This window comes from Colletotrichum scovillei, assembly GCF_011075155.1.
Source record: "Colletotrichum scovillei strain TJNH1 chromosome Unknown Contig00001, whole genome shotgun sequence".
In the NCBI taxonomy this organism is placed as follows: domain Eukaryota; kingdom Fungi; phylum Ascomycota; class Sordariomycetes; order Glomerellales; family Glomerellaceae; genus Colletotrichum; species Colletotrichum scovillei.
The window spans coordinates 1885898-1901268 of NW_023336259.1; the positions used below are offsets into that span (position 1 = coordinate 1885898).

General features: G+C 53.9%; 5 protein-coding genes across 5 annotated transcripts; 3 read left to right on the forward strand and 2 right to left on the reverse strand.

Annotated features, from left to right (window-relative positions):
* Nucleotides 1-1131: 1131 nt before the first annotated feature.
* On the forward strand, nucleotides 1132-2591 carry HER10_EVM0001113 (oxalate decarboxylase; the record flags this gene model as incomplete). Its single annotated transcript, XM_035470872.1, has 7 exons — nucleotides 1132-1273; nucleotides 1331-1539; nucleotides 1573-1664; nucleotides 1717-1812; nucleotides 1874-2219; nucleotides 2253-2341; nucleotides 2402-2591. The coding sequence occupies 7 exons, from the start codon at nucleotides 1132-1134 to the stop codon at nucleotides 2589-2591; spliced, it is 1164 nt and encodes a 387-aa protein (XP_035337954.1).
* A 3261-nt stretch (nucleotides 2592-5852) lies between these two features.
* Nucleotides 5853-6434, forward strand: HER10_EVM0000559 (uncharacterized protein; the record flags this gene model as incomplete). Its single annotated transcript, XM_035470335.1, has 2 exons — nucleotides 5853-5888; nucleotides 6024-6434. The coding sequence occupies 2 exons, from the start codon at nucleotides 5853-5855 to the stop codon at nucleotides 6432-6434; spliced, it is 447 nt and encodes a 148-aa protein (XP_035337915.1).
* Nucleotides 6435-7231: 797 nt separating this feature from the next.
* Nucleotides 7232-8263, reverse strand: HER10_EVM0012954 (uncharacterized protein; the record flags this gene model as incomplete). Its single annotated transcript, XM_035482328.1, has 1 exon — nucleotides 7232-8263. The coding sequence occupies one exon, from the start codon at nucleotides 8261-8263 to the stop codon at nucleotides 7232-7234; it is 1032 nt and encodes a 343-aa protein (XP_035339058.1).
* Nucleotides 8264-8599: 336 nt separating this feature from the next.
* Nucleotides 8600-10674, forward strand: HER10_EVM0003799 (uncharacterized protein). The gene is made up of 2 exons (XM_035473463.1): nucleotides 8600-9067; nucleotides 9148-10674. The coding sequence occupies exons 1-2, from the start codon at nucleotides 8832-8834 to the stop codon at nucleotides 10100-10102; spliced, it is 1191 nt and encodes a 396-aa protein (XP_035338215.1). The 5' UTR covers nucleotides 8600-8831; the 3' UTR covers nucleotides 10103-10674.
* Nucleotides 10675-10708: 34 nt separating this feature from the next.
* On the reverse strand, nucleotides 10709-13387 carry HER10_EVM0008521 (isocitrate dehydrogenase). The gene is made up of 2 exons (XM_035478039.1): nucleotides 12505-13387; nucleotides 10709-12144 (listed from the first exon to the last, which is right to left on the reverse strand). The coding sequence occupies exons 1-2, from the start codon at nucleotides 12899-12901 to the stop codon at nucleotides 11183-11185; spliced, it is 1359 nt and encodes a 452-aa protein (XP_035338661.1). The 5' UTR covers nucleotides 12902-13387; the 3' UTR covers nucleotides 10709-11182.
* Nucleotides 13388-15371: the final 1984 nt, after the last annotated feature.

Genomic DNA, 15371 nt, shown 5'->3' on the forward strand with positions numbered 1-15371 from the left:
AAACCTTAACTTCTCTAGCTTGGCAGAACGGGTTCCAGAGAAGATGAACCAGAAAGGACGATGGCGATCTTGGACAGTTTGGTAGAGCCACGATCGAATAGCGTGTTCGTGCTTGACTAGTATGCGGTTCGGGTTGAATAGCCATCCTCAAGGCATTTACACACTGCCGGTCTCAACGTTCAGAAGATAGTAGACTGATTGGGATTACTAAGACTCACCATGTCAGAAGAATACCTGACCTGGGATTGCTTGTCAAGGCATTCTCTGCCATGTTATTTCTACATCTTGTTTGAATGGTGAAAAATGACTGGCCTCTTGAGCATGCGGGCAAGGAGAGAAAGGCGTCGAAGACTATAATTTTCTGTCATATTTTTTGCCATGTGAACTGACATGATCTTGACATTTCAGATGATTTAACTCTATTTGAACCCAGATCACGACTTTGCCCCGGCCTTGTAACGCAAAACTTGGGCCGACCTGTGATAAAGAAGATTACCAAAAAGATGCGGGTAACATTCAAGCCAATATCTGCAGTAAGACAAGGTTAAAAGTAAATTACCGTAGTCCACCGCGTCAAAGTAAGCTTCAGTCAGGCTAGTTAGATGCCGTCGATGGGGATCAGCGCCTAAGCAGCCTTTCCCCCACGCTTTCCCACGATGTCGTTATTTTCGGACATATGTCGAATGGCCGGGGTCTAACCTAGCGGCATACCCGATTCAAAGACAACTGCAGTCGATCATTTAGCCAATATCACACCAACACCCATCGAACACACTTGTGCACTCTTGAATTTTAGGGGAAGATGCCGGTGAGACTCGAATTGGGAAAGTCAATAGTGTCGACCGGAAAGCAACGATGCCGCTGAGTGGTCAATGTCGTCATCGCGAACCGTTGCTTCTGCAACTGCAACCTCAACGCCATGATTACTCGATGCGTTGAACGTGATAGTAATGAAAATTCCGCCATCGCGTCGGAAGAAATGAAGTATGTCCTTGCGAAGTTGGAGGCGGTATTCTAAAGGTTAGACGGACTTATAAAATATACTTTACAGATTATCCTCCCTGCGCTGTTTCGTTTCATCTCTCACACTCTGCACCTCCCTCACAAGTCGGTTCTTCATTATCTGATAGAATGAGACTACTTCAGACCTCCGTGGCAGGACTCATTGGCCTCGTGGCCATCACGAGTGCCTCGCCCCAAGTGGCGAAGAGAGACGCCCAATTCAATATTGGACAGCCCATCGATGCCAATGGCAAAGGTGCCCCGATCCTGGGTAAGTGACATGGAGCTCACCTTCTCGATGCCAAACCCAACTAACAAAATGTCACAGGCGGCACCAACAATGCAATTGACAGAGAGAACCCAGACAATCTCGGCCGGCAGTCCACTGACAGCGGCGTGGTGCCGAACCTGAAATGGAGATTCTCTGATTCTAAGACCCGCATCTTCAACGGAGGCTGGGTCCGCGAGCAGGTCATTCAGGACTTGCCTCAAAGTCACGATATTGCAGCCGCCCAGCAGCATATCAAGCGTGGAGCAGTGAGAGAGCTGCATTGGCATAAGGTTGCGGAGTGGGGTTTTGTGTATTCTGGTTCCATCATCATTGGAGCTGTTGGCGAAGACGGACGAAGCCAAGTTGAGCAACTCAACTACGGAGACATTTGGTAAGACTTCAACACTGGGTTAGAAGGCCACCACATGCTAATCTTGGATTAGGTATTTCCCCAAGGGTGCCGCTCATTATGTCCAGGGAGTTGCTGAAGAGTCCGAGTTTCTCTTGGCCTTTGACGAAGCCGACTTTGATAAGATTGGGTTGGTGCTTCCTCTTCTATATGACACTCGTGTATGGAACGAGTCAACTGACATTCAAAAGAACTACTTTCAACATTGTCGACTGGCTGGCCCACACTCCAAGAGACATCTTGGCCAGGAACTTTGGCGTCAATGCTTCCGTCTTTGACAAGCTACCCGCCACGAACCCGTACATCCTGAACGGAACGGTGGCAACCACGAACGTGACGGTTCCCCCGGGGCAGTACCTCTCCGGCAACAGTTCCTTCGTCTACCGCACTTTCGAGCACCCACCCGAGAAGGTTCCCGGCAACGGCGGCGAGTTCAGAAAGATTGACTCGACCAACTTCCCCATTGCCAAGACCATTGCTGCCACGTTTGTCACCCTGAAGCCTGGCGGGCTGAGGGAGCTCCATTGGCACCCCAACGCGGAAGAATGGCTCTACTTTCACAAGGGTAAGGGTAAGGCGACTGTGTTTATCGGAAGTGCAGCGTCGAGAACCTTTGACTTGGAAGCGGGAGACACAGCTGCTTTCCCGGATAACAGCGGGTGAGTATATATCATTCGTCTCGAGGGAGTGGATTGTGTCGTTGCTAATTCATTGTATAGACACTACATCGAGAACACCTCTGACACGGAAGACTTGGTATGGATTGAGCTGTACAAGTCTGACAGAGTCGTGGACATTTCTTTGACCCAGTGGCTCGCTCTCACACCGCCTGAAGTAGTCGCGCAGACTCTTAAAGTACCGCTGGAATTCGTCAAAAGCCTCAAGCAGGAGAAGCAAATCCTCATCTGATCAGCGTGATATCTGCATGAGAGGGGCATTGGCTACGGTTTCGGTGTGATATAGGTCTGCTTCCTCTTACACTCTGTTTGATCTGTTCGCAATCCATGGCTCGATGAGCATAAGACAGATGAGATATGGATTGGGCGAGATGAGATCAATTGAGGAAGGCCATAAAGAGAGAGAGAGATATGCTATACCTGCAAGATATCGTGTGAAGAAGCTATTATTATTGAAAATCTCAATGACGACGAAGCTAGCGGTGAAAACAGTTTTACTTCTTAGGACCTATTACTTAGTTGTGTCGTAATTACTAGTTCCCCTCAAACCATTACCTGACCATGGAAACTCAATTGCTCACAGAGCTACCCAGAGGTGCAGGTGGGTGAGCAACCATCACGAGGTCACGATGGCATTCAGCGACTCATGTCTCGCACTTGAACCTGCAGAGTAACGAAAGCCTGATAAGCGGGGAACAAGACGGAGATGCAAGGGAAATAAGCGCCTCGACGCCAAAAGTCCGAAAGCATCTCCAACTCCATCATTTCCCCAATTGAGAGGTAGACGGGAGACGGGAACGGAAAATTCGGTAGGATGGCAGCACGCGTTATGCAGGCAACCCCCGGCGGGCCAGAGCCGGAAAGTCTATCAGCGAACTAGCACAGCAGCCCTCTGGTCAAGCCATATCAGTGTGCGATTACTTATGTCGTGTGGGCAATGAGGGGTGGGAAAGGTTATGGGCCGTCAACTCAAACCATGCGAGTAGCCTAGAACACTCCAATCACGCGGAATCGTATGATTGGAGATAGATTGTGCGGTGGTGAATGAAGCCATTGGCGAAGGGGAGGAGGGTTGCAAGAAAAACATCATCCCATTGAACGCTCGCGAGCTTTTAGCCGTCCGCCATCACAGCCAACCTTCCTTGGGTCGTTTCGTCGTATCATGAGCTGCCTCGGCGAAAAGCGGCAGAAATGGAACGGCCACTTTCGATTTTGGAGGCATGCCACATGGTGGTGTGAAGGAGGAATAAGAAACGCTGGGACGATCGGCCAAGCCACCCCTCGTTCGGTCTGGTTTAAGCAGGTAGACGGCAGTTGTTCCGAAGCAATCACGACTTGGCCCAGAATTGAGACCACGTTTGGGGGCGGAATGCGGGGAGGCAGGACTAGAGACACTCGACACAGTGGTTTCCAGACAGCATCGACCTTTCCAGATTCCAGATGACGAAGTGTGTGTGTGACTGTTGGACGAGGATGAGCTCTCAAGTCGTTGTCGATTCTCCCTGACCGGTATGGCAGGGATGGCAGCTTTACGTCACTCCGATGCCTTCTCATTGCTATCAGTCCCGGGGGATCATCCCCTCTATTAACTAGGCGTCGCACCTGGGATTACCATTTACCAGTCAAAATGCTGATAAGGCATCGAGATGAAGGCTCTGGAGGTCGCCATGACGGGTAAAAGGTCAGGGAGCTTGGGTCCGGTTCTCTTAATAGCGTCGACCGGATATGCGACCCGCGGGTCGGCCGCAGGTACCATGGACGGCAGATAGGACTGGAAGCCAACGAAAGACGACGGAGCATTGATACAGGTCGATCTGATGACCGTGCTCGCCCATCGAGACCCTGAAGGATCGCCAGGGAACCGATCAGGGCCATCAACTTGTTCTTCTTGGATTTCGTTTGCCTCTGGGGAGACTAAGCGATCTCTGGTCCAAGAATTGAGTCGCATTCTCTGTGTGGCAGTGCTTGAACGCGACCGATACGGCACGAGGGAAAGACGAAGCCTGGAGGTCGTGGAGAAACAGCTCATCCCTTCCGTATGGGGTCGGGGCCGAGAGGTCAAGTGAACAGCTGGAGGGTTTCCGGTAGGACGGCGCGCAGTGTCATCGGCAACGGTTACGCAGCCCGCTGTGGACATATGTTGCTGGTGCCGGGATGCTACATTGGTCGGGAAGTCAGTGACGAACGAGAAATTGGGCTGGTGGTACGGAGAACGGATGCCACACATATCTTGTCGGGCCAGACTTAGAAAGAGTTATGTCAGGGGTCGAGATAGGGAGAAGATCGTGAATAAGTGACAAATTTGAGTCTGCGAAACCCGAGCTCACTCGCGAGTCCCACGAGTGTTCTTGGGGGACAACCAGCAACACGTCAAGCAAGTTGCAAGGTAAACCATGTCTCGTCGCGGAAGCAGCCCCTAGCAGGCACCTCTCTGAGCAAATAGGGACCTCTCCATGTTGCAGTTGTTCCATGAAAGAACGTCGCCGCCCCGTTATTTGTGTGTCATCGCGACCCGGCCAGAGTTGGGCCTAATGGAGCCGGATGGGCTAGCACAACAAGGCATTGCGCTGCAGAACGAGGTTAATTACATGGCATATTGTCTATCAGCGGGGGATAGGAATGGGTAGCCCGGTAATAATACAGACTGTAAACATTCATGCGGCCTCTGTAAATGGGCAGTTTGTCGATGGGATGGGGACTTTTTTTTTCTCCTATCCACAGAATAGAATCTGGATCTTGTCTTCGACCTGGACCCTTCTTTTTCCTATTCTCCATCTGCGCATCTTCCGGTGCACGGAAACCAGATGAAACCGAAGACTTTCCAGCTCGCATGGTCAGATAAGGTATCCGTAGCCTGTAGACAGACAGGTTGAGCGCAGTGGTCACAATCCACCACATCCTCGAACCCAATTGCCCTACCCTGCCTGACCTTTCAATTTTTTTTTTGCATTCACTGGTTCCAACTCCCAGTGCCTCTGACTCATTTTTGTGCTGTTACGAGATACTTAACCTTGGGACCGTATTCACCTTGCGAATTTTGAATTACATGTTAGCAAGGTAGCTTTACAATAGTTGTAGAAGAAGAGTCACACTGCCATCTTGGTATCCTAAGTGCAACCCCGATAGGTAGGTAGAGCAGTAAAGGTATTCCCCAAGGTGCAGAGTACGTACTTCACTCCAGCCGGCTCGCTCTGGCATTGGGCCGGCCTGACTTCACTGTCAAGCTCCCAGGTGCCCCCTCTCCCAAAAAAGAAAGGGGCCCCGCAGAAAACCGCACCCGCCGCCTTACAACCCACCTACCTGCACCTCCAACTCCCGCCCGTCACAAGTCGCACCTGCATCCCACTTCCGTCTGTCTACCTTACCTCCAACCGACCTCCTCCCCGACTCCTTTCTTCCACCGATCTTTTTTTTTCTTTCGTCTTGTTCACATCGCCTACCTCTATCGAGAAGATCAAAATCAACTTTACCAAGCGCGGAATCAACCAACAAGATGAACCCTCTTCAGAAGAACAAGGTCGACGTCTCGGTACGTTCAATCCAGCCACTCGCTACCCAATGCCCCACCTTGAGAACGAAGCCTGCGATGGCATCACGGCTTGCATGACCAACCCATTCTCATTGCGTTATTTGACGAATCTGGTACTGATACCTATCTCTACAGTCCCTTTCCCCTGAGGAACAGCGTCTCTTCCGCCTTTACGGCAAGCTCCCCTCTCGATCCGACCATTTCGCCAAGCACTTGAAGGACCGCAAGTACTTCGATTCTGGCGACTACGCCATGTCAAAGGCGGGCAAGGGCGATAGTGTCGATACTGGCGCTGTCGGATCCCAGCACCCCGTTCCCGAGAACATCCCCCATCTCTCGAGCCCCGTCAACAACTCCTCGTCCTCCCTCAACGGCAACAAGCACCACGGCAGCATCGCCGCCGGTGCCCACGCCGGCAGCCCTGTCAAGGAGGCGAGCTTCCTCAACAGGGAGACCAGCGCTGAAGAGGCCGAGCTCAAGGACCAGGAAAACACCTCTCCAGTAGATGGAGCCGCAAAGACCGAGGCTATCCCTATCCGGAGATGAGGCCCTGTAGGACCTTTTCGTCTATACTCTCTCCCTTGTCCCAAGTTTCGTAAAGGTGTTGTCCACACTACACGACGGCAAATTGGGTTGTTTCACGGGGCCGAATTTCTACTACGATGTTATGATGCTGTGTTGATGTTTTCACGGGTCTCCTAGGCGTTAGAATGGGGTTGGGAACCAAGTACAAATGGTTGTTGAATGGACCGAGACGATTGTCTCTGAGTTTGTCTGCTGTGGAAGGACTTGCGGATTACGACGCTTTCAAGGTCGCGCTACTGGATATCATGTCCGCGATGTACGGCACTATTGCGAAGACTGAAGCTTTTCCGTACATGGGTTTTTTTTTTTTTAGGACTGAAGGGGAGTATGAGAGAAGAACGACAGGCATATGGCGGCAACTAAATCGAAACCCCCTTCGTCTTATCCGTATGTGCGCATGGCAGCGTTTGCGTTGTCCCTCAAGCCCTTCACTCTACAGGCGAGGGTTGAGCGCGCAAATGCGAATCTTACGAGTGACCACCTTGTTTGTTCTCGTGGGCAGCACATGCTCCCCTGCCGACCATCCAACTCTCCTCTGTAGTCCTATGGAGGCCCTCTACCTGCTGCACAGCTTAGAGTTGTTAGTTTTGCTCGATCCGAGCAAGTCACAAATATGCCCACGGCTTTCAATATCAAAATGATAACGTGACGGGAACCCAATCTATTGATGAGCAATAAGACACTTCTTTTGATGCCATACGCCGTTCCGTATCCCAGTAACCTTCCTCCCAGTGGACAAACTCTATAGGTGCCCTTTTTCACAGATCCAGGCCTTTGATCGCCATATCTTTGGCGCCTTCAAAAGTCTTGTTTCCTCCAATGAAGCCCGCAGCGTGTACAAAGACGCAGCCGGGGATGCCAGAGATGCCGTCCAATTCCGCATCTCTGAATCCGCGCCACGCCTCGGGCAAGGGCTTGCGGCTCTCGAAAGAGTCCTTGGTGACGGGCACCGCCTGCACACGCCACTTGGCATCGGGGGTCGGCTTCTCGGGGTACAGGACGTAAACCACCGAGGGGTTACCTCCCTCGAGGGAGTAGAGGTGGTCCTTCCAGGGTGCGCTCTGGCCCTCGAGGACGAGCACGCGGCCCTGGGGGTCGTACTGGGTGCGCTTCTCGAAGGCGGCCTGCACGACGGCGCGGGCGGGCAGCCATGCCTTGGTGTAGTAGTCCAGATCGGCGTCAAACTCCTCGCCGATGCGGCGGCTGGCCTTGACGAAACGCTCATCCTCGAGCCTCTGGGCCTCAACGGGGTCAGAGGGAACCGGGTCGTTCCAGTTGGGGTTCAGGCGGCCGACGACAGAACCGAGGGTGAAGGCGCCCTCGCTGAAGCGCTTCTCGAGACCCGCGGCGGCGACGGCCTTGGGGTCGTAGACGGAGATGCCGTTGTCGTGGGCGTCCAGGGCCTCGACGAAGCTCTCGTACAGCTTGTTCCACAGCAGCTCGACTTCGGCGCTGTCCTCGGCGACGGGGGTCTCGGCGCCCTCGCTGAGCTTCTGGGCGATGATGGCCTTGCCAAAGTGCATGAAGACGAGACCGGCGCTGGAGAGCTTGGTGTTCTTGCCGGGGAAGGTGGTGGCGAAGCCGCGCTGGTGGTGGTCGTAGCGCTTCTTGCCGTCGTCGTACTCGCCGCCGACGTCGACGACGGTGTGGCAGGTCTCGAGAAGCTTGGGATCGCGGGTGCGAATCAGCTGGGAATCGTGGTAGGTGGGCAGCTTGCGCAGCATGTGCACAGCGAGGGCCTCATCGGCGTGGAAGTGGCCATTGTGGGTGCCAATGGTGACGGGTGACATCTTGAGTCTCTTTGCTGCGTTTTCGGCCATTCGTAGAGGTTTGAAGAAACGGAACATACAACTGATGGACGGAAACGAATAATGACGAAGTTTGAGAATTAAAAAAGCGGTTGTGGGAACTGCAGTTCAATGATTTTCAACAAGTCTCTCTCTCACTGGTGAAGGAAGAATTGGAGAGTTTGAGATGTGATAGCCACACCCCGCTTCGACACACCCACACCCCACACCCTCTCACCTTAGGAGGTCTCTTATCTGAACTCCCTGCGTGTCTCTATTCTTGACGCTTTTCCCAAGCTCTCACTGGAGAGTGGCCAGGAACGTGCATCGCAGCCTCGTCGTCGCCCTGCATCCGCGCGCCCGTGGAAACTCCATACTCGAGCAACAGTCAGCCGTAAATGTCATCAATACCAACCCCAAATCTGTCCCATCGTCAATGGTAGAAGTCATTCGCCATCCGTCATCTACGGCCAAATCCCCATTTCTTCAATCGATTGATACAAACCTCCAAACTACGATTAACTAGCTTCCCTCTACGACTTACGAAAACTCTCCCGTGTCGTCCGCACCGATGCCATCCGCGATGAGCGACGCCAACGGCACCGTCGCGACCCGCGACGTCAAGGCCGAAGGTCAAGAGACCGAAGACGAGGAGAATGGAGAGGGAAAGGCGACATACAAGTCATGGAAGAAGAAGTATCGCAAGATGCGCATCACTTTTGATCAAAAGATGCACGACTGCGAGGAATTGCATCGCCAAGAGTCCCTGGCACTTGCCACTGCGAAGCGCATCGCCATCGAGAATGAGTAAGTATCTTCTTGGAATCAATTTGCAGTCCCGTGCCAGCGCAGGTCGTTGCCGAGTCGTTGCTAATCCTCGGCCACAGTCGTATACTCGATCTGCTGCTCGACATGAACTCCTCGGCACAGCTGCCCTTTGACAAGCGCTTCGATATCTCACAAGACCCGCCCGAAGACACGTCGTTCCCACCTCTTGACGTCGATAAGTCTGGAAAGAAGCCCGATGAACCTACCAAGTCGTTGGACACACTCCTCAAGGAGGTACCGCATTATACCTACTCCCAAGCAAAGGAGCAGGACCCCACCGTCGTGGCCGACATGGAACCGTTCTCCGGCGAGCCTCACCCTCCTTCGTTCCTGACGGCCGACGACATTGACGACTACATCCACGACGTGGACCGACGTATCGACCCCGATAACCTCCTCCCGACGCTGGCCCCGGTCGCCCGCAGCAACGCTCCTCTTCCGGAGACCAACCCGCACGCCCTTTCTCAGACGATTGCGATGAAGAATCCCACGAGTGTCTACAATTGGCTCCGTAAGCACGCGCCAAAGACCTTCCTACAGGATGCCGAAAACGCCGCACCCGCCGGAGACGAAGAAGCAGCCGAGGCACCTCCGACAGATGGCCGGAGGCGACGCGGCGGCGGCGCGTCAAGGGGCGAGACTCGGGGTGGTCGCGGATCACGAGGCGGTAAACGTGCCTCGCTCGCCGCCGTACGAGCCGAGAAAGCCGCGCAGCGAGCCGCGGAGAAGGCGGCCGCGGCGGCCGAAAGGGCAGCTGCCCTGCGGCGCGACGCGGATAGCTACGACCACAGTATGGACGAGGCCGACTCGGACGGTCCCAGCTTCGCGACGCCGGCCACGGGTCGGGGCAAGAGAAAGCGCGCCGGCAGAGACGATGACGACGGATACCGACCCCGAGGCTCGAGCAGCAGGCCGACTAAGAAGAAGCGCAAGAGCGAGAGCGCCGACGTAAGCACCCCGACCGTGTCCAAGAGAGGCCGCAAGAGCGAGCTCTCCCGCGACAGAGACGACTAGAAGCTGCGTCGATGTAAATTGCCAGGTTGGTCGTCGGATGACTGATCGATATTCTTTTCTTTTTTTGGGAGGCCAACCGAGATATCACAAGCCATCAGGCTGGAATGCTTTAGATGTCATGATTGAGATGGCCCTGTATGCTGTGGCCCTGGTCGGGCAGCTGAGAGTCAAATCAGCACAAGAAAAACTTTTCTTTTCCTAGACTTGTACACTACATCATGCATCGACGGATCTCCTTTTCATCATTTTCCTTTGACCTGTTGGTCTTTCCCCCGCCCATCTAGCGTGGGGGCCTCATGAGCAATGGATGTGGACAGGCTCAAGAGGAAAGACAGTGAGGACGAAACGGAGAGAGAGCTGGGGCGCTGAAGCTCAAGGAAACGGCGCAACGGGATTTCTTAACCGGATCCAGATTGGGATGGGCAAAATTAGGGAGTAGCAATGGTACATCGTCTTTCCTTCTTACATTGCTCTCTGAAAATGCACTGCTGAATACCAAATATCTTTTGAGATGAGGGATCTCTATTCCATTGCGGAGGGCGGAGATGGCGAGATAGCTCACAACTCACTCAGCATATCATCGAGCTTTGGGACTTGCTTTTTTGTTCTCTTTTATTGGCTGTGGATCTCGACATTTGGTATTTACCAACGGTAGCCGCATCACTATGTACAAACAAAGCCAAACCCTCCATATGCCATGTGTCAATATGCTGGAACCAGATGATATCAAGTTGACTAGAACAGAAACCAGAAAGAACAAAGAGCCGACGGGAAATACAGAGAGATGATCCATCATGCTTCTGCAGCTTCGATATGCAAGAGAGAAAACAAGATTCGCATGTTCACGCAGGTTAGATACAGAAGGCCCTCTTCCCCGCATACGCGAAGGGGGAGCTTCGTAGATCGTGGATTGTTCCGCCTCCTTTCTTATGTCTTGAAGGTTCGTCTATCCCATAGGAAGCCGACTTTCGCCCCCTCTCTCTACAGAATGTAGCGTTTTCTTGAGGTCTACAAGGGTGTTGTTTGTTGATTTGAACAACGGCGGGTCCGCATTTCTTTCTTTGGTGGTTTTCTCTGAATTTACAACTTCTCCTTGAGGATGTTCTTCATGCGGCGCTCGACGGCGTTGAGGTACTCGTTGGTGGTGACGTAGTCAGAGCGGGCGGTCTTGCCGCAAGCGAGGGCCAAGTCCTTGGTCATGATGCCGTCAACGTCGACGGTGTCGATGCAGGCCTTCTCGAGGGACTCGGCAAAGGCGACGACCTCGGGGGTCTCGTCGAGCTTACCGCGCTGAATGAGACCGCGGGTCCACGCGAAGATGGAGGCGATGGGATTGGTGGAGGTCTCGTTGCCCTTCTGGTGCTCGCGGTAGTGGCGGGTAACCGTGCCGTGGGCGGCCTCGGACTCGAAGGTCTTGCCGTCGGGAGTAATGAGGACCGAAGTCATGAGGCCGAGGGAGCCGAAGCCCTGGGCGACGATGTCGGACTGGACGTCACCGTCGTAGTTCTTCAGGGCCATGATGTAGCCACCGGAGGACTTGACCATCTGAGCAACCATGTCGTCAATGAGACGGTGCTCGTACCAGATGCCAGCGGCCTCGAACTCGGCCTTGTACTTGGTCTCGTAGAGCTCCTGGAAGATGTCCTTGAAGCGGCCGTCGTACTTCTTGAGAATGGTGTTCTTGGTGCTCATGTACAGGGGCAGCTTCTTGGTGAGGGCGAGCTTGAAGGAAGCGTGAGCAAAGCCGGTGATGGACTCGTCAGTGTTGTACTGGGTCTGAGCAACACCGCCGCCGTTCTTGAACTTGTAGACCTCAATCTCCTGGGGCTCGCCACCCTCGGGGGTGTAGACCATCTTCAGGGTGCCGTTGCCGGGGAGAACGGCATCCTTGGCGCGGTACTGGTCGCCGAAGGCGTGACGGCCGATGATGATGGGCTTCTTCCAGCCGGGCACCAGGCGGGGAACGCGGGGGATGACAATGGGCTCGCGGAAGACGGTACCGCCGAGGTGGTTGCGAATGGTTCCGTTGGGGGAGAGCCACACTGTTGGGAGGGGAAGGGAGCCATTGAGTTAGTCCATGTTCTTTGTACTGCTAGGTAGGGTTGCTTTGGGGTGCTTTAGGAGAGGGCCATTGATGACAGGATCTTTGATGTGCGGCCACTGGAATTGTGCAGTTTGCGAAGGGGTGCAGAGAGGGGGATCATATGCAATGCGCCGGCGCTGCATCCCCGGAGTGCGGGGAGCTGGAGAATGAGACAGGTCCCACGGCGCGGATGCGACAAGCCCGGGGGTTCGATCTGACCAGTCCAACGGCCGGTGGGAGACTCTTGAGCGGGCAAGGAACAGTGCCGGAAGAAGGGGGAAGGTAGACGGCGAAAAGACATCCACTGCGCGTTACTTACTCTGCTTAAGCTTGAACTCCTCCACGCGCTGCTCATCGGGAGTGATGGTAGCGCACTTGACACCGACCGAGTACTTCTTGATGGCCTCGGCGGCGTCGAGGGTGACCTTATCGTTGGTCTCGTCACGGTAGGGCAGGCCGAGATCGTAGTACTTGAGGTCGAAGTCGAGGTAGGGGTGGATGAACTTATCCTTGATGGTCTGCCAGATGATGCGGGTCATCTCGTCGCCGTCGAGCTCGACGACGGGATTCTTGACCTTGATCTTGGCGGCGGCGGCCATTGTGCGGGCAAAGTTGAAGGAGGCGGAGGAGGAGAAGGAGGCGGAAGACTGGGGAACGATGAAGGAGGGCCGGAGAGCAAAGGTTGCGGGACGGCGGAGGAAGCGGGCTGCGTTCATGATGGGCGGTTTGCGAGGCGGCGCGCGGGAGGAATTGGGATTTGAGGGATTGTTTTCGGCTTTTCGGTCGGGAAGGCGGCGGCGGGGGAGCTTCTTGGGCCGCGGTTACTAGGAGGAGCCGGGTCGTGTGATCCGGTAGTGAGCTTCGGGTGGTGGCGGCGGCGGCGGCAGAAGCAGATGCAACGGCACGATGACGGGCTTGCTGCAGGCTGTCAAGAGTGCAGACTGTACGTGCGGATGAGGCGCCTGACAGCTAAGCTACGAACAAGGTGCTGACGATCGCGAAGCTAAGGATGCTCTGGTGGTGCTTTTTGGAGAAGGAGGAGAAGGATGGAAGGTTTGCTTGCAAAGGATAGGCAGCAAAACCGCGAGGAAAAGATTGGTTGAGGGGGAGGAGCGAAAAGAGGCAAAGTGGCCGGTTGCAATTGAGACCTTGTCGAAGCAAGAAAGGACAGGAAAAGGGCAAGTCGCGCAAGAAGTTCACGCAGTAGAAAAACCGCAGTCGCAGCAGCAGGAGAGAGCGGGATGGCAGCCGAGCCGAGATCGTCACAGGTGTGCCTTCCGGGGACCGGTGTGTGGGTGTGTGACGGTGTGAGGTAGAGGTACCGCCACAGCTCTGTTTTTGCGGGTATCTCCTCCCAGTCTGTCACTCTTCGTTGGTCGCAAGGTAACGGCTTGTAAGTAGCAAGACTAATGAGAATGCTCAAAAGGCATGGATAGCATCGGCCCCCGGCCAGTCTTGCCTCAAGGGGTTGTGGTTCCAGTCTCTTTTCCTCCGTCTCGGACCTCTCTTCGGCCTTTGCGCTTCTCGGGGCTCATGATCCTGACTCTGATGAGTTCTTTTCATCATCCTATATCGGCGGTCTCTGGGCATTCTTCAGTCCTTGCCAGATCTTTGGAGCTAGAGAAGGTTTTTTGCGACATTTTTCTAGTGTGACTCTGAGAAGGAAATATGGCAAAAGAACAGCTACCTACGCACAGCTTCTTCGCGCAACCCGTCGCATGACTGAAAAGCAATACAACGCAAATCTTCTGCAGCAACTTTTTTTGCTGTTTTTTCTACAGTGGTTGTCTCAGAAATACCACCTGTGACCCTTTCCTGGGCCTTGGCCCGTCTCTGCTGTTTGCGGACCAATGCCAATTCGTCATCTACTCTGAGAGGAGAGGAGCATGGGGAAGCAATGCATGAAAGCAGCGTGATTGGAAGGGTTAATAGGCCTCTCTCTCATAAGAAATACAAAAGGTCACCCTTGTCACGAATTTGTCCAGTCTTCCCTCCTCTTCCGAATCCCATGTCCTCCCACCACCCACCCCACATGTTGCCAGAGAGCTTCGTGCGGGGAAAGCAACCAAGACAGTCGAGACGAAACCGCATCCCAAAGTTGGTCACCAGATGATTTTGCGCACAGCCGATTGTTTCGTCTGTTGTCAGCTTGCTTGCTGCTGCGCTCTCTTGTAGTTAGCTTTTTGTCGGATGGGGAAGTTCATGCTGTGGACCTGAACTTGAGATGAAGGTAAATTCGATCTTATCAAAGTATGGGGACGGTGAAATAGGCGTTTTCTCGGCATCGTGTCACTTTGGTCTCGCGTGCGGAATTTCTCCTGCCCGCAGCTACCCCCAAAACGCTTCAATCGCTTTCGCAAAGGAAGTTGTGTCATATCTACAGCCAGCGCATAGGTAGTCAGCCGTGTCGACTCATGACAGAGCCTTCTCACTCTCGACGTACTATGTCAGTGGTTCCCTGCAATAGCTTCAAAGGAAAAAAAAAAACATTTTGCTTTCCAACTGAGCCCCGCCATGACTGCTTTTTCCTGCATACAGCGGAGCTGGACCTGCTCCGATCTCGGTCGCACTAGGCCCGCAGACCCGACCTCCCGCGATAAGATCACAACGACCACCGAAGGAAGCACCGAGGAGTGGAGCTGGCTTCGTTACATAAGCAGCGACTTACCATCTCAACCATCCCTTACCTAAGCAAAGAGTCACGTGTCAATCAGCTTCTCCTAGATGGCGTCCTGTCATCGACCGCTGACAGCGTCAGCTCAGCACGCACGGTATCGCTCCGTCCCTCGCGACCCGCGGGACCTCGTGCATGTACGACCGACACTCAAGATCAAGATTCACCCCGGCCTCATGCCGTAGATCAACGTATACGAATTGCGCAGTTGTTGTCAGGCGTGCAACTCTGCAAAAGGAGACACCCCTCTCTCTATGTCTCCGCCCGCCTAACAGGAAGGATGGAAACCTGCAATGTAACAATATATGGTCCTTTTTTGGTGTTCGTGGGCGTCTATTTTCCGTTTAATGCCTGTCAGATATCGATAGTTCGCAAAGCACAATGCCACTTTGCCTCAGCTGAAAATACCCCCGACATTCGTCTTCGTCCTCGTCAGACCTTGGCGTACGGAGTCTTCCTCTCTTTCTCTACTCCGTCCTACGGATACCTGTCATTACCTACCTGGTATTAGC